Here is a 23597-nt window from a genome sequence, read left to right as displayed (position 1 = left end):
CAACTTATATTTTGTCAGCAAAATGCAACTTTTTAAATCCCAGGCTGGCTGGTTAAGTTTTACAGCACCAGGCAGGCGTGGCATTGAGGCAAAGGCAGGCCTGGGTTTGGGAAGGAATCAGTTGTGCATTTCTAAAGTCTGCCTCTGATAATTCCTGGCTCAGCTCTAGAAACAGCTACTCCACTCACACAGGTGGAAGAGAGAAAAAAAATCTGCTTTGAAATAAAAAATAAGGTTTTAGAAGCTGAATTTAGACTTTTCAAACACTCTGAGCTTTAAATACATGATCACACCCCTGGCCCAGGGCTGGGTAAAAGGAGTGATAATTCCTTTTTTGGGATCTGCTTTCTTTGCCTCTAGAAATAAGAACAATTATCTAAATATTTTCTTTTTTTTCCCTGAAGCTTAACATTTTCAAAGATGTTCAAAAGTGGGTATTTTGATGTTATTTTCTGCATTGCTGTGTTGTTTCACACTAACTCATCAGCTCTTTCCAGACTCAGCCCCCCCCAAAACAGAATTTAGGAACTGTTTTGCCTTCAGAAGTGTCTATAACTAAGTGCTCTAAACTTTTAAAGCACAAAAGGGGTTGGTTATTGAGTTACCTCACTGAAAACACACATTGAGGGCTTGTCTTCTCTGCCTCCACATATTTATGCCTTCCAAGTTCATGTGCACAGTAAATATATGATATATAAAAATAACTATTAGGTCTGTCATTTTAATGCAACTCCTCTTACAGACCTTCTTTTTCACATACCTTTTTCCTGAGACTTTTTCTTGTCTTTTTTTCCCCCCTACATATACAAAAAATCTAGGATGAAACCCAGAAGTATTTTTTGCAATTAAACCTTCCCTTACCTTATTTTCTGCATAAGCAAGCCAACGGCTTCCGAGGGCAATGGGATTCATGTTTGGCCCTGGACAAGGATAGCAGCCTGCAAAGTTGGGAAAGGGAACATTAAGAAATATCTTAATGACTTCTCACAAAGAATTCTATTTATTGCCAAGAAAACAAAAAAAGTCTAAACAAACCTCTTTGGGTTGCTAATATCACTCAGTGGATGCTTGCATTTTTGTTCTTCCAGATAAGGCTGTGGTTAGATGAGCTATTCTGAACATTTAATTATGTGTAAATAATGATTTCTCCTTATGTTTGCATTTTTAGTGCCATTTTGATACAGTGGGGTGAGGGGATATTGAAGTTTGACCCGACTGGTTCTGTGTCTTCACGTTTTAATTCATTTTATTTGATTGCCATTTTTCTGTTGGTGAGCAGTTTGCTCACTTCGAGCTCTTCTAGATTTTTTTGTTGTATGAAAGGGTGCAGTGTGCTTTGGGTTTGGTTTTAATAATTCTACACAGAAGCCCTCAGCCTTTCAAAATGCTTTTGGTTTTGATTTTAACAATTTTATATACAAGCCCTCAGCCTCTCACTGTACTTTTGCACACACTTAACTTTACACAGTGAGAGAATTTGTAATTCATTTAAAATCAGCGGCCACCTTTCCATTTTTCACCTGCTTTCCATTACCTTTACACTGTCATTAAAAACAGATACATACACAGATAAAGATCAGAATAAAACAGAAAATTATTCCTGAGGATTAAAAGGTGAAAATACCTATATGAGAAAATAGCTGTGAATGAAAATATGGCAAGGCTTAAAATAAATCAGGCCCATGTTAAACGGTATTTAATGAATAAAGTTTAAAAAATACATGTTTTTAATGAAATTTTATAAATAAAACATTTTTATAAATAAAAATTTTAAAACTAATTTATATTTTAAAAACCACTTTTTTACATTAAAAAAAGGGGGGAGAGAAAATAAGGGAAAGGAGACTATGAAGCAAGTGGTTAATCTCAGTTTTCAACAGCCAATTTAGTAATTTAAATTCTCTCATGGATTGCCCAAGATTTGCTCACAACATTTAAAATCTTATAGACACGTGTGTGTGATTTAAAGGAGCCCTGGGCAGCTGGTCCTGTGTCACATTTGAAGGAGTGCTGGGATCAGGGGAAAACCAGCATTTTTAAGAGAACACACATAACACACAACTGTAAAATCCTAAAGAAAAAAATTAAAAATACAACAGACACAGCCAGCTAAGCTTTTATAGCCCCAAAATCTCCTGTACCAGACTCTGACACTGCTCTGCCAAGCACAGGGAGAAAAGGCAAACTGACCTTCGCAAACACTCCCGACTTTGTGAACAGGCCCCAAAAAAGCCCAGAGCGTTTGCTGAGGGGAATAGGGCTTTTATAAGCGGAATGGCTTTATTTTCAGTGCTTGCAGAGCGGTGGCAAAGGTGTGTGGGAGGGCGTTATAGCAGGTTTAAAGTGACTTTTGACAACGTTTTCGGTGCGTTCCGCCAGGCCCGCGCAGGCCCCGCCGCCGCCGAGATAAACCAGCTCTGCATTTCATCTTTCAGAGCACAGCACTGAGGGCATTGCAAAATCTGAAAGATCATTTCAGAGGTCATAAAGGAAGGGAAGGAGAGAAAGCAGCAATTCATCCAGTTAAACCCATCTCGGGCCGGGAAAAGCACAAACCAAAGCGAATGTTTTGCGAGGCCTCATCGCCGCCCCGATCTCAGGAAGGGAAACGGATTCTGAAGAGATGATGCCACAATTGTTATTGCCTTCCAGAAGGGCATAAAATGTGGGCAGCCAGAGCCTCTTAAGGAACAAAGCAAGCAAAAAAAAAAATAAAGGTTGTAAATACAACCCTGGGTTGTAAACACAAACATTCTTCCGATGACATTACGGATCAGGACCGGCGAGGTTTTAATGCTGACTTTTGCCTCAGCAGCTCTGATCTGGGTCAGTAAAGGCATTCAGGTCCCCCACATCTTTTTGCCTTCCTTTTTACGGATAAAATACAGCACTAAAAGCTGCCAGATGATAACCCTCATCATGTAAATCTCTACGGTGACTTTAGAATCAGGGATTTGTGTTTCCCAAACTCTGCAATATCCCCACAGAAGAAAAACTAAAGGAGTCTCAGCAATTCAACAACTCACAGCAAAAAAAGAGTCCTCCTTGGAAAAGGGAGCTGTTCTCAAATACTTCAGCGAACTGAAGTAAATGAAGACCTACAAAAAAGCATCCTTCCAATCAAAAACTGATCATGTAATAGAAGAGTTACTTGGGAAAGCTGGGACTGCCCTCCCCAGACCCACTGGGGGTGGTTTGTTCCATGAACTGGGCTCAGTCAATCAGACTCCACACACAAATCAGCCAGTTCTAAGAATAAACTCCACAGAGGTCAACAATTCAGCTCGGTCCTAAACTCTACTCTCCTACACGAAAAACAGAATAAAAAAAAAGAGCTATTTCCTCCCTTTCTTTTCTTTGCAAGTCTCTGCATTTCGGAGAGCGAGCACAAGGGATAAACAAAGGGTTATACTTGATGGGAAGGAAAAGCAAACTGTTTTTCTGCTTTCCAAAAAAACAGCTGGAGTCAGCAGAACATCATCTCCGAGGCAAAGGAAAAGGCAGACACGGCGTGACCCACCAAGCTGGGCCATCCAACCCTCACCAGCCTCACTCTCTTAAAGATTAACTTCTATTTCTACTGGACTTCAAAACAACAGAGGAAAAGGCCTTTCTAAGCAGCAACAGCAGCAACTTTGGTGTGTTTACAATAGGAATGAACATAATGAGAATGCAGAACTAACTGTCAAGGAGACCAAAGTTTCCAAGTTTTAATGACAGCACGGAGAGGTCATCCAAGAAAGCATCGCTGAGGGAAAGGCCTTCCAAAAGTGCAGCAAACCAAGCAAGCATTAAAAAACATCTGAGCTTGGAGCAAGCTGTGGTGGGCCTATCACCCCCAAAATATAGGTGAAAACCTACTGGGAGTGACAAGGTTTTGAGCACACGGCCACTCTCTCCCTCTAAATGCACGTGGAAAAAAGAAGTAGAAAAACCATCATTTGAAAATCAGAATGGAAGTTTTTCTGCTCATTTGATTCAGTTCCTACAGCCAAAAATTCCAACTAGGCAACACTGAAGAGTACAAAACAGGCTCCCTCCAAACGAGGACTTGGCTAAGAGCACCCTGGTACCTCATATCCTGTGCCTTGGTCTTCCCATTTCCAAGACACATGTTTTACCTACACCAAAACAGCATCACAGATAAAATTCTTTAGTGCTACAGTTTCTTAGTTTCTTCCCTTTTTTGAATAACAGAGTTATAAAATGATCATCTGAAATTGGATTATTATGATTAATTGGATTCAAAGATGCTTCTAGCATCTCTGCTGCTCTGCTCATTTTATATATTTGGTTTTACTGAGAACACAGGAATGTCAGAAGTTACAGTTCTCCAAAGAGCTACACAAATGTTTGCTTAGTGAGTGAGCAAAGAGAAGGTACATTTATCTTCCATTATTTTTCAATTACTACCCTTGTGCTAATTATGAAAATCTCTACCCCTCCCTGGAAATTCATATCCATAAGCCAACAATAAATCAAATGGCATCTCTCAGGTGTGATGACCATGACACTGGGATGGGATACAATCAGCAAACACCAGGAATGCTGGGGAAGGCAGGCTCCAAAGGAGGAACTTGTTTAAACCAAAATTATTTACCTTTAATCATCCAAGGGACTCGCTGGATATCACTAAAAATCAGTGAAGCAGTGACATCGTGTATTTTTAAATAAACAGCTCCAAGAGCCCACTAAAGCTGTGCTGCTTCTCTAATAATCAATGTGTAATTCTTGCCTGGGCCTTACAAAACACACAGCACTCCACAGGAAGGGAATTACACAACTACATCCTCAAGAACTGCACTCCAGAAAGCAGATCCATGAGGGGGAGCACAGAGAAGGAATATCCAATAAATAACTGCTACAGTGATACTGCTGTAGCAAAAGCATTGTTTATTTCAAGGAAAACAAATCATAAAAGTTGTTTTATCTAATATTTTTTGTTGGGTTGTTTTTTGGTTTTGTTGTTTCGTTTTTGTTTTTTTTTTTTTTTAGCAAACCAATTTTTTGTTTGTTTATAAACTGTATAAAGCAATATTGTTTATAAATTCCTCTGGGTCCCTCCTAGATGAAAGGCCCTGTGTAAATGTTATTCCTCTCACGCTGTCACATACTTTCCAAAACTCTTCTATTGTTCTTGTACTTCCTTCTGTTCAAGCATCACCCATAAAATGGGTGGGAGAAGGAGATGAGCTTTAAGGTCCCTTCCAACCCAAACCATTCCATGATTTTGTGCTGTCCTGGAGCAGAAGAACTGAATTCCCTCACAGATAATTGTGGAAGTACCACAGATTATTTTTTTTAAAATTATCATCATCATTATTATTAGCATTCTTACCATTACTAGCATTATTATAGCTATTATTGTTGCTATTATTATTATTTTCACTACAGAGATATTTTTACTACTTCCCTGTCCTCTCTATCAGGGCAGTTTTAGGCATCTGGACTTTGATGATCCCACTGTGTCCCTTCCAGCTCAGGATATTCTATGACTTTACTGTTACTCCAAAGGTCCAAGACCAACCCCAGAGTTTTTACCAAAAATACCCTTAATGTTCCTTAGGTCTGGCTGTTTAATTTAGCACAAATTTGCCTGATTTCAGGACAATGTTTAATCTCAGGTTCACTTTTTTTGTTCAGAGACTTGGACAGTGATAAATAACAACGTTAGCACTGAGGTTGCTGTTCCTGGGCAGGACAATGTGAGTGAGATGGCTTTGTTTGGCCTTTAACATTAAGGATTTGGGTGCTTTAGATAGAAATAACTTGTCTAGAAACAAACAGCACTTCCTGTTTTACATGTAATTTTTACAACTGTCAAAGCCAGGAGATGTGACAGATTCACATCTCGGGGACTTGATGCAGTTTTTGTGTTGTATTTCTATTTTCCTGCAACGTAGCAAAACCTCCTGTGAGCAACCAAGTCATTTGTTTCCATAAATCTGCCCTAAAAAACCCCTTCAGAAAGTCTTTCAACATCATCCTGGAATGGTGAGACACTGGTTCCCACAGCCAGGAAGAAACACTCTTATAAATAAAACACTGTTAAAAAGTAAAAGCAAGATCAAATCAACATTTCTCAGGCAAGGGACATAAAAATGACATGAAGGGTTATGTGTTCATATATATGAGTGTGCATAAAGATAAAAAGTGTTTAAATTCACAGGGACACACTCGGCTCCTCTTCACTGATCAAGAAAATACTGTGACTCAGGAGCTGTTCCCCACCTGCCTCCAGGACTTTCCATCTCCCCCACAGACACAGGAATCCTGGCAATGATTATCCCAATTATTCTGTGTGGGATAACCAGGATAAATGCCACTCACTGGGCACAGCTGAGGAGGGAAATGTACACTCAGAACTTCCTCAAGAACGTGACTCTTCAGCCATTAAACCTTTTCAGAAGACATCCAATGTTTTTCACTTCAAAGCAAAGAGCTCCCTGGGAGCCCTTCAGGGAAAGGAATTCTACCAGAAATGCCCCAAAAAGATGATTTCCAGACAAACTGAAACCACCCAGTCACCCCTCCTGTGTGAATGTCAGTGCAAACAGCAACACCAAGTCCAAATCAGAGCATCCAACACCCTTTGGTTTGGGGTTTTTCCCTTCCTTGGAGAGGTGCATCCAACATCCACCCAATAACTTTAGGCCTGTGGTTGGGTGAGCCTTTGGAGACCCTTGCACACAGTGAAATACTCTGACTAAAATCTGGAAAATTACCTCTCAGGGCTCTAAGTAGCATCAATAGAAATGTGGTGCCAGCTAATGGCTGCAATAACTGTCTCCATCCCTGGGGAATGATGGATGGAGGATTTATCAATATGAGGAGTGGAAGGGCAGGAGAACCTGAGCAGGCTCTCGTTATCAGCCCCAGAGATGATGCCACATGCATGATGTTATCTGTGCTCATCTTTAGCCAGGGCCCAGGGGGTGGGAAGGATATTCTTCATGGAGAAGAAAGTATCCATCATAACCATCAGCGCTCACTCAGTAAGCAGTTTTGGAGATGGGTTGAGGGAGCAGTGATGGAATAGAAATCAATGAAATTCAGCTTTTCTGCAGCTATTGTTCAGAGCAAAGGAGGGGGGAGGAAGCCTCTACATCAGTCTGGTTTCTGATCACGTGCAGAGTTCAGAAAAGGCTCTGAAACGAGCCACAGTAAAACCCTTAATTATTAAAAAAATCTATTTTAAATCCACGCCTTGACACTCACAACTAGGAAAGGCAACACTTTCTGATCAGAAGCATCACATGAATTTCTTTTTTAGTTTGGCCACGTGAGCACTTAAAACAGGGCAGGATGTGAAGGTACTGCTTGGCTTTATCCTCCCCTTGGAGCAAGGCCTTTCCTAGGGAAAAGGAGCTGGGAGAACAGTGATGGATGGAAGTCACTGCCACAGGCTCTCTGCAGACCCATGCTCTGCCTTCCCATTTAAAAATCACAACACCCCACAGGGTAGATTATGGGATATCCTGGTCATTTTTCCACAATGGCTCCAGTATGTTTTCCCTCCACCTTTAAGCACCTGCCTTAAATCCCCTCACCCCAGGCTGGAGCACCTGTACCCCGAGGTTCTGTCACAAAAGGCACAAATAAAACCTGCTGGCTCTCAGCCAGCCCGGTCAAATCAGCTCATTTCCATCTAATCCCATGCAGAGGGGAAAAGAAAGGTTAGTACTATGTCAAATTTGCTCCAGAAAAAAAGCAGGAAATGCAGGAGCTAAACATTCCAACAGCAGCACGAACTCGCCCGTGTTCTACATCCTGAATATTTTATGGTGTATTTATTGTAACAATATATTAAGCTACACATTCAACCACAAAAAAACCCCCAAAAAACAGAAAGACAAACACTCCTCACGTGCAAGGCAGCTGCATTAGCATTTCTGAGGGACTTCAGAATTCCTGACACTGCTTTTAATTGTACCTTCTGCATTTGATTTCTATGTGTAGCCAACAAAACAGAGCAGAGCTTCTGTTGGATGTTTGCCTTTGAGCTGCCTCAGGGAGGTTCCAAGGCTCCCACACCATGGGGTTGGTTCTGATGGAAGATGTGATTTCCACATCACAACCAAACTGGCTTGAAAAATAAGATTTTTTTTTTTTTCCTACAGTGGTTTAAACCATAAAAAAAAAAAAGTCTTCAGAGAGCCAGTGATCCTCATTAATATTTTTGACCTTTCAGGACCAAAAGCAGTCAAATATCACAGCTGAGAATCCTCTTCATGCTGAGAAATTCCCTGGGCAGGCGGTGACACTGTCACAGCCACTGTCCAGCTGAGGTGACCAGGGTGATCCAGATGCTCCTCAGCCTGTCCTGAGGAGCAGGGATGCTCCAAGAATAGCAACAAGGAGTTTAAAAGACCTTTTCCTGAGCTTCCTATTCAGGGATTTCTACTTTTTCAATTTAAACTGGCACTGTCTCGTAATAAATTTTTTTTTACCAAGGCAGCAAGAGAGCCCAGTTGTGGCCAGTTGGCTGCCTCCCAAAAATCCCTGCAGCTCATTTACATCCCATTCCAAGCCCAGCACAGTGACTTAAGCCTTTAAAGATCCACTCTCAGGTGGAGGAGATTTCAGCACATGAAATGGGGAAAGCTCAGACAAAAGCTTTGCTGCAGCCCCGGCGTGTCCGGGCACGACACCCACCCTGGGAAACCAGGGAGCTGCAGAACCCTGGGCACAGCTCCCAGAAATCCAGTTAGCCAGGGAAAAAGCACCTGGATTTGCCCACTCACTGGGGCACAGGCCACTGCTGAGCTGAGAGGGGCTGGGATGGTCCAAAACACCCCGAAAATTAGGGTGTTCTTGATCAAATTTGGGACCCCAGAAATGTAACAGTTAGAGAAAAATCTTGAGTTTCTCATATTAAAAATGCAGCACAGCTTGAGAAATACATTGTGATTAGGGACAGCTCAGGAGGTTGGGATTTTTCAACTCATTTGCTCTTTATCTCCCAAAGTTTTATTTCATCCTCTTTAAGTTCTGCTGCTGTTCCATTAAAAATGCACTGCAAATCAAAGTCAGGGTAAGGAATAGGATTACCCTGTTCCTCAAAATACAGGCCAGTGAATTAATGTCTAAAAACAACTGCAGTATCTTTGAAAAAAAAAATCCACAATAAATTAACTGGAATAAAAATAGTACCAAAATTCTCAAAATACACATTTAACTGAGGTTTTGTTTTTTTTTTTTACTTTTGATCTAAAATAAAGCAAGGTTGGTACCCTAATTCTCATTCCAAGAGGAGTAAGGAATAGAAGGACACAAATAAGTCTTTTCCCACTTGGTTCCTGTCACTGAACCCCAGCAGATTTCCAGGATCTTCCATCCATGGATAGGAAGAACCTGACACCTATTGGCAACTTTAATATTACTGCAGAAAGCTGCTTTCCCTCAAACTATCCCAAGAAACAGCTTCTCCCAATGAGATTTTCCTATAAATACACAGATAACACAAAAGATAACTTAGAACTTTTCCAATTGTGACTGAAAATACGTCCAGAAAAATTCACACTCTCCTTTGGAATAATAAAACTGTGACCTTTCCAAATAAATCATGAGCTGCTGGAGCTTTGGGGCCTGGTAAAATAAAGACACATTAAAAAAACCCCACAAAGTACCTGAGGCTAAAGAACAACCAAACATGAACAGTGGGCAGATCACTGTGGATGTGGTTTTAATTGCTGTTTATGTGGATAATCTGAAATTCCAGTCCTGAGGCTTTTACATGTATTTGTACAGAATGAACAAAAGAATTCCTCAGCTACTTCTGGATGTCAATGTGCTAAATTGATAATTAATAATCCACAACAGTGAGAAATTAGTCCCAGCAATAATAAATATAGAAAGGAGACGAGGATTCAAAGAGTAACATTTTGGGGGCTTCTGGAGCAGGAGATTTCCTGCAAGTCCAAAGGAAGACATGGAGACCTGCCTTGAGGATTCAGAAACAAAACAAAGCACAGAATAACAGAAAAAAAAAAAGAAAGCTTTGGGGTTTTTTACATACTGGTAACGAAGAACTTTTTGGTGAAGGTGCAGCTGTCAAAGGCAGCGATTTTCTCCTGCAGGACCACGACCAGGATCCTGCAAACACAGAAAGGGGAGCACGTGCTTCAGGCATTAAATGCATGGGCTTAAAGATTCAATATCCAAATGTAATTATTCCAAAAGCATCGACAGGAACTCTGCAGTGATGAAGTGCCACGTTACCCACCCCTGGCAGTTACTGAGGGTTCTCTCCCCTCCCGACCACACGACCTTCACTTCAGGAGGCACAACAGATCTGATGCCCAGCAACACATTTATGATCTGCCTCCTGCAGTAAAAGCTCCATTAAAAACAAAGGATGGGATTGCAAAAAAAAAAAACAAACCCTGAATTACTTTCACTGACTCAAATAACAATCAAATCAACGACGGGCAGAACAGGAGCTAAATTTGAAATAATCCCATTGCCCGTCTCGCTGCAAAGTTATTAAACCATTTCATTTACTAAGAGCAGGGGAGGGTTTAATACCAAGAACATCAGCACACAAACACAGCTGAGAGAAGCAGAACTTGTGTCAATAAGCAAAATTACAGGTGTATGTTTATGTATTTGCTTGTACATGACACACTTTTGTTGTAAAATACCTGCTCATCACCAGAACTAAAGAGCAAAAACTATGCAGGGAACACTTTACTACCTAAAAAATTGAGGTCAAAAATGCAGATGTGGAAGCTTTATGACCAGGATACACCTTCTCCCACACTGAGAACTTCCCCAAAGCAAGTTTTTAAACCCTTGTATGACAGGCTGGAATAAACCATGTCTTATTCTTGCTTATTTGTATTATCCACCTGCCTTGGTGAAGGACCATCAGTTCTGGCAGCAAAGGGGTATTTCCAAAGGAAAGCAGGAATTTCTTCCCTCAGTGCCCTCCCTTTAAGGCAGGGATGTGATTGCACCACGTCCAGGGGGACCTGAGGACAGGCAGGGACCAACCCAGGAACACAGAGCGAGAGGAGCACCAACGTCAGCACCAGGGGCTGGGAGCAGAGCTTCTGCCCCAAATCCTCCCACCAGCAGTGCCAAGGGATCAGCCAGATCCTCCCACAGGCACCCTGGGACTCCTCTTCTGCCTTAAAAACTACAAGGGGGTTCAGTTTTGTGCGTGTCTGGCAGAGATGTGAATTTAAAATTAACTCAGAAAAAAAGCCGGACTCGTGATTCCGTGAGCACGAGAGATTCTGTCTGAGCTCTGGGATCCTCAGCCTGCAGAGCTGTTTTCTCTCCACCCCAACTGAGAGATGCAGCTTTATTATTTGACTCACTGGAACATCATTCCCTGCAAACCACAGCCTGCACACCAGGAATGCTTTGGGCAGGAAGGCAGAGTCTGACACGACAAGGGAGCACAAAGGAGAGGGACATAAACCCCTTAGTGCTGGTTAAACTCTCCATGATCCCATTTCTCCAGCTGTAGGTGGATGATCAAGGATTTCAATGATTCCTGCTCACCCTGAAAGGAGCTTAAATGATTTCAGATGCAAAATGGTCTGAGCTCCTTAAACAAAAGCCATTGGGGAAGCACATTGGGAGATCCCAGCTGAAATATTCCACAAGAAATGCAGAACCAGTGCTGTGCTTGCAGGAAAGACAGAATAATTGTATTTATTATTGAAATTTTCCATGCCCTAACACAGAAGCAATGCAGAGTAACCCCCTCCTTACCTCTTGTTGCAGTGGAGGTCATAAATGGGAGTTTTGAACTGGATGGACTTGACCATCTCTCCTGTTCTCAGGGAATACAGATCCACACAGCAGTAGGGAGGGCTGGTGCTGAAAGGAATTTAAAAAAAAAAAAAAAAAGATATTTTAATGGAAATAAGGGTATTTTAAAAATTGCTTTTTAATTATTTCAGCCTCCTTATATTGCTGAGCACGCTGAAGGAAAAAAATCACAGAATCATTAAACCTGGAAAAGACCTCCAAGACCATCAAGTCCAACCCTTGACCCAAGGTTGGACTCGTAATTCCAGCAATCCAAGGAGAAATGCTGGAGAACAAAGGGTCAATATAAGCCTTCTACAGAGGGAAGGTCTGCTGAAAACTGAATTATGATCTCCACGACGGTCACGAACCTTTATTGTGCAACCACTGATCAAACACATGATTTCTCCTGCCACAAGGAAGACTTGGGAACAGCAGCAAAATACAAGCCAGGAAATTTTAGAGGACATTCCAGTTAAAAACTACTCCAGAGAGCAACACTGTCCTCCAGGGAGGAATTCCTTCACCCACATGGCTTGGTTTGATAGGGGCACATCACCCAGAATTCACATCACATCCCTGACGGCCTCGTCTCCTGAGCCACACAGATCTTTTCAACTGCTCTGCGTCACTTTTATCATTTCAATATAAATAAAACTCTCTCCAGGCCATTTCTTAATAAAAAGGCTGAGTGGGAGAAAGTGCTGAGTGCTCCGATAGGGCCGGGGAAGGCAGTGGTGGAAACCATTTTCCAGGCTGAGCAGAGGCTTTGATGTGGCAGCTCCGTTCCACAACACCTTCTTCCCCCTCCAGGAACACATTAAAATGTTGGCTCCTCCTGGGTCAAGGAACAGGAGGGAGCACGAGCTGCCAGCTGTGCAAACATCTCCTGAGCATTGGTAAAAAGAGGGTGTTTCCCCTTGCCCAGATCTGCTTTATTTTACAGAGTTTAACACAATTCCTGCCACGACACCCTCGGAGCTGCCCGGGAACGTCCAGGAGGGCTGGGGCACAAATGCCAACTGTTTGTGCCTCCAGATAATGAGCTGGTTCATCCAGCAATGGGTGACACCCAGGACATGCACAGAAACACAACTGGCACAGAAATAAGAGGAAAAAAATAAGGCTTGACATTTTGCCTACTTCAATTCTTCCCAAAATATACATTTTTCTAGGCACATACCCGGGCTAAGGACTAGAGGGTGCTATTTATTACTTCCAGCATTTCAAAGGCTCTTCAAAAACACTTTTAAAACAGTGAAACAGTCTAATTCCTTCACATTAAAGTTCATTGCTGCTCAAAACCACAAAAAACTTCTTTAATTAAAGTAATTTGTTACCTACAGCAAATGGTGATGTTGCTAGAAGGGCACACAGACCCTGAGTTCAAATCAGGAATCACCAAAGTTGATACAGATAGAATTCTCTCAGCAGAATTGATAAAATCACTATTTCCACACCAGCCTGTGCTGAACAGTTCCATTTTTCCAAGTTGTGGGTGATAATCCTGTCGCTCAAATGATAATAATAATTATTATTTTGTCACACCTTTCCTTTGGCTCATCCTGGTAAGACCCTCCTACCAATGGTTTTTTCAACCACTCTGGGTAAAAACCAGTAACAGAGTTCTGGTGCCAACAACCAAGTATTATCATGGAATCACAGAATTCCAGAAGGGTTTGGGTTGGAAGGGCTTTAAAAACTCATCTGGTTCCACCCCCTGCCATGGGCAGGGACACGTCCCACAGACCAGGGTGCTCCAAACCCTGTCCAAGCTGGCCTGGGACATGAAGTATGGACAGGTCAGCACTCTGAAAGGGAAGAAAAGCAAAACAAACCCAGAGGACAGAGTTAATTAATGGTATATTGGGAAAAACCCAGCCTGAACCTTTCCACGGGGAAGCTGAAGCACGATTTGATTGTGATCTTTGGAGTAATATTATTAATCTGTTGAGGCCACAAAGGCAATGCTGTTCTCCTCAAGGGCCCTGGAAGTTTGCTCAGATTAACAGATTTCAAGACCAGAAGGACCATCTTCTCTTTCCAGGCCACGCACAGAACGTCCCAGGAGCTCAAAGAAATGATTCTTTACCAAGCAACCCAATCTTGTCTGAAAAGACTTTGACCAACAATGGGGCCTCTATTTTTATGGTGAGTTGTTCCAACATTTAGATCGTTTCATTTTTATGAAATCACTTCTCAGTGCAAGACAGAATGTGTACATATTCTGCTTTTTGGCCTCTGTGTCTCTGTCAACAACACAGAAAAGCTCATTGCATTCACTTATCTTTTGTGTAAGTCACTAATGACCCAGAGCAATCCAGGCAATAACTAATAGAGTGAAAAAGACTTTTAAGCCTGAAGTTGTAAGGTTTGTTTTCCAGCCCTAGTCCTCCTCTGAGCCCTCATCAGTACTGCAATTCTCAACTTCTTTCTGAAGGATGCACACCAGAATGAAAACTTAAAAAAAAAAATAAAAAAATTCAACTATTCATTCCTTAAACACCAGTGCAGAAAAAGCTTTCACTGGGACTTTCATTATCTAATGGGCTCTCTGCATCCCACCCTTGCACAACAAAAGCTTGAAAACTCCACTCTGTAAGTAATTTTCTAATTCATGGTACTTAACAGATTCATTCCAAACCAGCAAAAGCAGGGGAAGATTTCTGAGAAAGTGCCACTTCCCCCAAAATGTGTGTGCACCAGAGAAATACAAAGCAGCAGAGACATTTTAAGTGCACCACAAATTTGCAGAAAAGCATGGGAACACTTATTTCTAAATAAGAAAAACCTGTACCAACCTTAGACACAAGTTACTAAAATCTAATCCTTTAAATACAAGGCAGGGAATTATTCAATACAGCACTAAAATATTTGTGCTAAATACCAAGAGACACAAACATCACTGTTGCATCTCCCTCAAATTTTCTGATCAACTCTGTCAGGTCAGGGAAAAAAGTTCCACTTTATCCTTTACTTCAGCATTTTCATCATCTCATGGGCACATAACAGAGAGGTTTGTGCACATATTGGTGTTATACCCAATTGCTTTTATACCCAATTTACAAACCTGCCCTGGCTGCCTTTGGTCATTCTACAAACACACACAAAACTGGAGAGATTTCTGTCAATGTCTGAGAACACAGATTAACTTCAGAGCAGAACCCAGCTGCATTTATCACACCTCTACCAAAGGTTAACATTTCTATGATCAGCTGCATGATTTCTATGATTAAGCTGCAATCTGGCAGATGTTTCCCCCAAAACCACAAAATTAAGCAAATTTAAAGAGTTGTCTTGCCCTTCTTTACTGTAAAGGAGAATTCACCACTGAAATAAATGCAATGAACGAAATGAAGTCATTTGTACTGCCAAAATAGCCACAAAGATCCTTCAAGATCATCCAAGATGGCCCAAACCCAACAGTGTAGCAATCTTTGCAGATCAACAGCCAGATGTCACAATTTAATAGGAAAAGATCAGAATTCTGGGGGCACAACCCTGAGGGCAAACTGAGGGTGGAACAGCTCAGCTCCAGCCAAATCTCACCAAGCAGAGAATCCTGTGGAGCCACAGCCAGGCCCAGACTTTATAAACTGCCAGTACTTCCAACACTCCAAACCAACACCAAAGCTTTTTATTTTTGCTCTATTTTCAGGCACTTTAATGGACAGTATTTTCTGATCAGAAGACAGGACAGGTAATACAGAGGGCAGCTGATTAACACAACACATCTCCAATTAACTGTGTGTATTTGAGGCCTGTTCCTCTGCAGCCCACGGACACTGAAGGCTTGTCTGTGGGGGAATACTCAACAACCTGCTACTGTTAACATGGCAAAAGCACTGTGAGGGACCAAACATCCCATCCTGTCGGTTCTTGTAACAGATTTCTCTGGGTTTCGGGTTTGCTTTTCCCTTCCTGTGCTCTCCCCCTGTGATTCATGGGGCTGACAGGCCCGCTGGCATCTCCTGCCCTCACCTGCCATCACCCCCAACAAAGGCCACGCTAAGCCGGCGGCTCCACAGCGCCGTCCCCGAGCCCGCACCAACCACTTTGGGGATTCAACTTTAAGCACAAAACCCTTGTCCCGACCTGTTCCATCTAAAATATGTTTGCCCTTGGTGTCCTTAACGGCCCAGGGAACTCCTGGGGTTGTGCAACACTTCATCACCTCGGAATTAAGCGGCCTCTGCCTCGGGTTGCAGGAGAGGGATCATGAGAAGGGATCTGTCAGCTGCTGAGGGCTCTGCTAAACCTTAATTGTTTCGATGCTAGTATATGGCTCAAATTACAACTCTGGAGTAGCTTGAAAACAATCCCATCTCCAAGAAATAATGAGAGGGTTTTAGAGTGCGTATGAACCAAAGCTGAGCAGGAATGAGCTCAGATCTGATGGGTAAAGCATAAAAGTGCCGGGAACAACAAAGCTCCGAGGTTCTGGTCACACCAGGTAGGTCCAATTTTCCCCAAGTGCCCATTAATTACATGTTCTTATGTCTTGCTTTGCTTTATGACTCCACACAGACCACGTTCGACAGAATTCTCACCGTAAACGAACTCGCCGAAAGCTCTGACATTATGAAATGATACCTGAATATAATTCCTCTGAACACGGAGCCCCATGGGCAGCAAAAGGAATCTCCTGCTTTTCCTTGAACTGCTCCTAAAGCTGAAATCCTCCACAAATCGCTTAACACCACAGAAAGCATTAGTTTGTGTTGCAGCCTTTCTCTCGGTGAAGCCACATCCTTTCCTGGAGAACTTTTCATTAAATTGGGAGTAATTTAATAGTTAAATGTGGCTGATGTTCCCAGGGGGAATTACAGCTGCCAAGGAAAGGCACACAGAAATACCACATTCCCAGTCACCCAACAGAGTGATGCTGAAATGTCAGATACACTCATTCAAACTGTGCAGGCAAAACTGATTGAAACATTCAGTGTTATTTTGTTAATGCCTCCTCTGTAAAATAGGATAATTATACACCACAAATATTCTATTAATAACTTAAATCACAATTCCTTTTAAAATCACCACCCAAAAATGCACAAGGGGTCTCCTCAGGTGATATTTTGAATGTATTACCTGGTCAGAATTTAAAGAAAGAAGGGATTAAACAAGATCATTTTTAAGCACATGCCTTACAGCTTTTTCATGAAGTAGGAGCCTTTTAAATTTCTATTTTGAATTACTGAAGAAACATTTACTGCGTTCTGCATTTAAATTCGGAATTGTAAAGCTACTAAAGTATTATTCATTGTGCTTCAGAAGAAAAAACAGCCCACAGAACTAAGGGAAAAAATAATGATATCAGATTTTACTGGATTCCATTTATCATGTTTTAATTGTCTTTTTCTGTACTTTGGAGATTTAAAGGGGCCTCCTCCACGTGTGAATGGTTGAGCTCAGCAAACTCCCCACACGTTTTCTCTGCACATGAGATATTTTTGAAGGAGAGAAAAAGGATGAGAAGGACTCGGAGAGCCCAGGGTAAGAGAGAAAATGGCATTTACTGAGAGATGCCAAGTTCAAATACTGTCAAGCTGCAGTGAGTTCCTCAAGTGGCAGCAGTTGTGGAACAATTCAGACACAAGGGGTGGAAGTTGAAGCAGTTTGCAATCAGCTGCTCCAACTACCAGTGAGAAGTGACAGCCCTAATTTAGGGGAAAAAAAGAGATTAAGCAGCATCTTCTATGGATTGATTGGTCCTCAGAAAAAACCCAAAAACTTAAATCATCCTGAAATTGCTGGTTTGCAAAGCACTTTAAATCCTCTTTGCAGCATATAACACAGAAACAACCCTCAAACATACAAGAAAACCTAATCCCCGGCCGTTCCCCGGCTCTGTCACGTTGATTTATAACAGTTATTTCCAAGAGGGACAAAAAAACCCACCCCAGATGCAAACAATTACTCTATTTTTGTAGGCAACAAGTGAGGTGGGTGGTAGCTGAGAGATTCGGAGCGCCCCTGTCACAATATTCCCGTTTTCTCTCCCGGCACACACAACAAACGGCCCCCACATCAGAGGCTCGGCGGGGCCTGAAGGGCCACTTTGATTCCAGCCCCGCAGGCATCGGTGGGGACGTAATTAGGGTAAAAAGTTCAACCCCAGCTCCACCACCAGAGCCCTGCCAGGAAGAAATTTCCTCTCCTGCGCCGGGTTCCTCCTGTCCCCTCCCCGAGAAACCACGTTTCTCTTCGTGGAGTTTGTTCCTCTTCTAATTAACTTTATAGCGTTTACAGTGTTGAATAATTTAAGAGGGGAGTTTGGAGTGGCCCTGGAAGCAGCAGCAGCAGCCCCTGGAATGGGGCTGTGCATTATCTTTTCCCCGTGGTGCTGCTTTCTGAGTTACTGGGGGGAGGTTTGTGCTCCAGCTGGTTGGATCTGGATGTGCATTTATCCTCCCATTTATCCTCCCCCTCCAACCCCTCCTGGATCGTCACAGGCAGGGAAATGAAACTGTGCCTCGGCTCAGACATCTCCTCACTATCCCAAGGATCGCCTGGAAAAGGGTTATCTTTTTACAGCTCCATAAATCAAAGCTTGAGAAGGTCAAAACTACCCATAGTTCTCACCAACTGGTCAAAGCTTGACCCCAAATACTCGTTTTCTTCCAGTTTTGATCCAAGATTAGCAGTTTATTATAGTTCAAAGGTTATTTCTTACTCTGGTTCGCTCAGGCAAACATTTGGTGTGGCAGAGGAACACCAGAGCTTTCCTACCCTGGGTATTTACACATGGAAACACCACCTTATTCCTTTAAAGCTGCATCTCCTGGCACTTGGAACTGTGAGAAAACTCACAGAATTGCCAGTAAACACCACTTCAGCATCACAAAGCCAGCTGAAGTTTATTATAATCACAGAAACAACTCCCAAGAAAAAAAATCCTGGGATCTGAAGAGCTCTTTTTAAGATAAAGAGCATTCCATCTTTAGCACACAGCAATCCCATCCAACATCACTACAAGCAATTTGGGCTACTTTATTCAGGGGTTGCACCTCTCAGGATCTTTAAAGCTACCACAGAACCTGCTAAGAACTGAATTTTCCTGCAAGGATAATGTTTTTCATTTGGAAGGGAAGGAAATCTTTGCAGGGCAGTTGACATGACCACTCTCTGCACTTCATGATTCCTTACACTTTTCCAGCAGCACAAGGGACTCAATCCCTCAAAGGTAACAGAACTGAGAGAGCTCTGCCCAGCTTAAAAGGTTCTACTGTACTTTTTTAGACCAAAACCAATTAAAGTTTGCTCTCTAGAAATTTAAACTTCTCCAGGCTTGGGAGCCTTTAAAAAGCGAGGCCGGGGAGAAAAATCCGGCTGAGTTTTGTGGAGCCTTCAATAAAAGACCACAAATATTCAACAGACTTCATGAAATCCATGTCATGGTGTCCAACACAATGGAAAATCACAACCAGCTGCCCACCCCTGTGTTTTAGATCCAGAGTGGTGACACCCTTTGCCCTCTCCATGGCATGGCTGAGCCTCTGGCACTGCCAGGTGAGCCCATGGCATCACCACGGCCTGGGCAAAGGCATTCCAGGGAAAATATCCCGGGGAGAGTCCCCCTGAGCAGGGTGAGAACTGTGAACAAGGGCTCCATTCATGCACTCCCTTCCCTTGGGGGATCCCTCCCCAAAGCTTTGCTCCTTGACAAACCATTTCACAGCCAACTCATTTTAAACATTAAAAGCCACCAGACACTTGGAGCTGGACACTGGATTTTAGCATTGCCCAGTGATTTTAACATATTAATGTGAGAAAATATTAATGCTTTAATCACTTTTTTCTATTCTTACTCACACAGAGCTGCTTTCTACCCAAACCTGAGCACTCCCACGAGCACATTCCTGAGCTGCAGTTGGGTTAAGGTTAGCAGGATTTAATCTGCAGTAGCCATGTGAATAAAACATGCTTCCTGAAAATCTGCTGCCAATTGATTTGCCTTGTAAACAGATCAGCAGGGAAAAAAAAAAAAATGCTGGCTAGCCAAAGTTATACATTTTGTTTGCTCCAGCTACTCCTCCTTCTTTAATTTACCCTAATTTCCTCTCTCCTCCCATGATTAAAAAAAGATTACCTCTTGCTTCTCATGCCCTTAAGTGACCTCCATCCAATTCTTCAAGTCATCCAAAATTTTCCATCACTTGACACCATCAAATTAATGCTTCTTTCTAAAAATATATGCTGGAGAGCCAAGAGGCTGCAGCGTGGACAACCGACTGAGCTCCACGAGGTCTGCTGGCCCCAAACTCTGACTTTTTAATCTTCTGCCACTCATTGCTCAATCAGCTACACCTGATCCTTATCCCATTAAGGCCCTGGCACAGGTTGCCCAGAGAAGCTGTGGCTGCCCCTGGATCCCTGGAAGTGTCCAAGGCCAGGTTGGACAGGGCTTGGAGCAACCTGGGCTAGTGGGAGGTGTCCCTGCCCACGACATGGGCTTGGAATGACATGATCTTTAAGGTCCCTTCCAAGCCAAACCAGTCTGGGGTTCTGGGATTCCATGACCTGAGTTGCACCTCAAGGAGATCTTCAGGGTGTTTTTTCCCATCTCCTGCTGAACAATTCATTAACAGGAGATGAAATGTTCCCATCAGGAACGCGGGGGTTGGGACAAATCACTCGTAGGACTTTCCCCTCCTTTGTTTTGCTCTGTTAAAAGAGGGGTGGGCAACAGAATAAAACATTACAGGAAGGAGTGAGGCCACAGCTCAGGGCTGAAGTCAACCCAAGAAATTCCACCCTCTGTGCTCACTCCCACCTTCACCCTCCAGCTGACTCAGCTGCACTTTGTGAGCAGCTGTTTGCAAACCAGGTGACTGAAATCATCTGTGTGATTAAAACAAAAAAAAGAGCATTATTTGATACTTGGATTATTTCTGCCATCCCCTTTCCTTCACAACCAGCTGAGGTGCCACAGCAGCAGCTCAGAGGTGGCAGCACTGAGGGGGTGAGGAGGGGTTTTAAGGTGTCTTTGCTGCCAGTCAGTGAACCCCAGAACCACCACAAACCCACAGCTGTGCTGAGACAAGCCTGGTTTGCATTTCCTTCCAGGAATTCTGCCCCCTCCCTGTGATAAACTGCTCAGCTAATGTAAAAACCAAAAAAAAAAAACCCAAAAAAACATAAGGGAGGAAAAAAAAAATCTTTAGGCTAGAAACAAAGTTTGGTAACACATAATTAAACATGATGGGGTAAACACTTGAGTCATCAGGTTTAAAGTGTTTAAAATGTTCTGTGCTCAGGAGAGGTGGTTTCCTCATCAGACACTGCAATTACTCAGCTCTCTCTTCCCTGCCCCTTCTCCCTTCCTCTGCTCCTCCACACACTTTTATTTCCCTCCTGCCATGGGCACTTCTATTTTTTTTTTTAGCTTTCTTGTTACCTGTATTGTCTACTGGAGGGCAGATCTGCAGTCATTTAAACCAGCATTTACTCCTTAATAATCTAAAATAAATCAAAATTATCCTGCTTGGTTTCCCTTTAAATTTCTCCCTTGGCTAAAACGAAGCATTTACTGAAATTAAAGATACTGGTGCATTTACATTTGAGCACAACAAAAAGCACATTTGATGTACTTTGGACATCTCTGGAGTATTTGAAGGTGTTTTACACATCCAGTGTGTTCCACACTGTGGCTTCAACAACCCATATGGGGGAAAACAAGAATATCTTCATGTTTCTCCAGCCAGAAAATTCATTAATATGCACCAAAGCCCATCAACTAATTCTGTGTGTGTGTAAAGATGTTTGCTTTGTCACCAGGAACCAGCAGGCGTGTCTGCACAAACCTCCCCAAAACCCAAACTCATGTTCCTGCTTTTTGGGCTCTCCTTCAATTTGCAAATCTTGTAATCTAAGACTGGAGTTGACTGAACCAACCTCCAAAGCAGCAGGGATGTATCAGCCAAAAAACACAGTCTGGTTCCCATTTAATGTGTCAGGACTGCATCCTTTTCTGGGGGCTGTGAAAACTGTTGTTTTGAAAAGATTATGGAGTGAATCACGGGCTGGTTTGGGTTGGAAGGGGAACTTTAAAGATCCTCCAGTCCAACCCCCCCTGGGAAGACACTGCAATCATTCCACTGGGTGGAAAACCTGGCTTTGAAAGTACAAAAAATGTGTGGAGCAAAAGCCAGCCAGAAACACAGGTAGGAGGCAGAAGTTCCATCTTGTTGCTAAGCACAAAATGATGAGAATAGAACAAAAAAAATCTATTGTCAGCATCTGGAAATTAATAACAGGTAACAATAAAAACTTATTTGGAAATGCCAAAATCACCAGGGGTGTTCCCAGGAAAAGAGCAGCAATAGGTGCAAACTTGAGCAGAGGAATTAGAGGTCAGAAATCTGGAAGAATTAATAGGAAAAATCCAAGTGATGATCAAAGCTGAACTGTTTTTTTTCTCCAGAATCATTCCCTTTGGCACATGACCCTGACACGTTTTAGACAATAATCCAGGTGACTGGAGTAAAAATACCAAGTGCTCTGGAATAAATGCTGCAGGAGAAATGCAGTATTTTCTTCAGACTGATGATTAAGCATCTGTTTATGTGTCCACAACCAGAAAGGTTTACAGGAAACCAGAACAAAACCTCCAGTTAAGAGCAGAACTAAAATCCTGCTTGAGGTTCCCAACAGAGCCATTGAAGGGTCCTCCACAAATTGTTCCTTATGCACAACAGAAATATAATCAAATTAGCTGTGAATGTGACAGGAGAAGAAAGCAAGTGCAACACTCGAGCCAGTTTGAAAGGAGAGTGACTCCAGCTGAGGGCAAAGCATCAAAGATCTCTTCATGTGAGAGCTCCACACAGAAAAATGCTCTGAAAGGGCTCCCAAAACCAACCTGCAGCAAACAGGAAATACAGAAAAGTGTTCTGGGGTTTTCTGTTGCAAACTGGTTCTTTATCAATCCCCTTTTTTTTAATGATGGTTTTTCTGCTCACAGGGGAAAGTCTGGTTTTAAATTATCTGTTTCAGATATTTCACTGCTGATAAGAACTAACCCAAACCTCTCCATCCATTCTGAAAATATATGAGGGTTTGGGGTTTTTTTTGTAGAAAAGCAGAAACTACCCATAATCTTTGAATTATTTTCCATTAACTAAAGGAATACAATAATAAAATATTAATACAATAATACAATTATTAACTAAAAAGTGAAAATAATGACCCTTATAGTTTGTCCATTTCTGAGGTATCTCAGCTTCTAAAACCAGGGTGTGAAGGAAGGTTTTTTCCAACCAACACATCCTTTATACATATAAATACACTGCCTGGATTAAGACAAACTCCTACAAGAGCAATATTTACATCTCTGGTGCCACACACTCTAATTTATAAACAGTTATTCTCACAGGGTAGGGGAGAAAAGGAGAAAAAAAATCACCATAAACAGTTTTGCAAGTTGCAAACACGTTAAAAAAAAAATAATCACTTCTCTGCTGTGGCTTTTAATTTAAACATTTCAATGGGGTAACAATAATATTGTAGTTAAAACACAGAAATAAACCAGAGAAATCTGAAGGTTTGACAGTCTTCCTCCACACCCAGAGTGATTAAATCCTTAATTGAAAAAGGTGTGGCCCTGAATTAGTCTTACAACTGTAAGAAGATTTGCTTCAGCTGCTCAGCCTTTGAATGGCTGTGTAGGGGATTACCCCTGAAAAGCAAATATTTTCCTGTAGGTAGAGATATAAATCCTGTGCATTGTCTGAACTGAGGCATCAAACAGGCATAAAATATCTTAAGGGCCTCTTCTGAAGAGGAGAGACACAACCACACTGGCCAGAGAGACTGTAAACTCATTTTTCTAACTC

General features: G+C 42.3%; 1 protein-coding gene across 1 annotated transcript in view; it reads right to left on the bottom strand.

The window, feature by feature from the left end:
- Positions 1 to 23597, bottom strand: part of LOC103763698 (BCAS3 microtubule associated cell migration factor) — a 162118-nt gene that overhangs the window by 116001 nt on the left and 22520 nt on the right. Inside the window, exons 7-9 of the mRNA XM_029964627.1 lie at positions 11725 to 11832; positions 10019 to 10095; positions 862 to 938 (exon numbers count right to left, since the gene is read on the bottom strand). Coding sequence (XP_029820487.1) covers positions 862 to 938; positions 10019 to 10095; positions 11725 to 11832 — 262 coding nt within the window. The remainder of the gene's footprint in view (positions 1 to 861; positions 939 to 10018; positions 10096 to 11724; positions 11833 to 23597) is intronic.

The sequence above is a fragment of the Manacus vitellinus genome, unplaced genomic scaffold (assembly GCF_001715985.3).
Source record: "Manacus vitellinus isolate BGI_N305 unplaced genomic scaffold, ASM171598v3 scaffold_76_pilon, whole genome shotgun sequence".
Taxonomy (NCBI): domain Eukaryota; kingdom Metazoa; phylum Chordata; class Aves; order Passeriformes; family Pipridae; genus Manacus; species Manacus vitellinus.
This window is presented reverse-complemented; position numbering and strand designations above follow the sequence as displayed.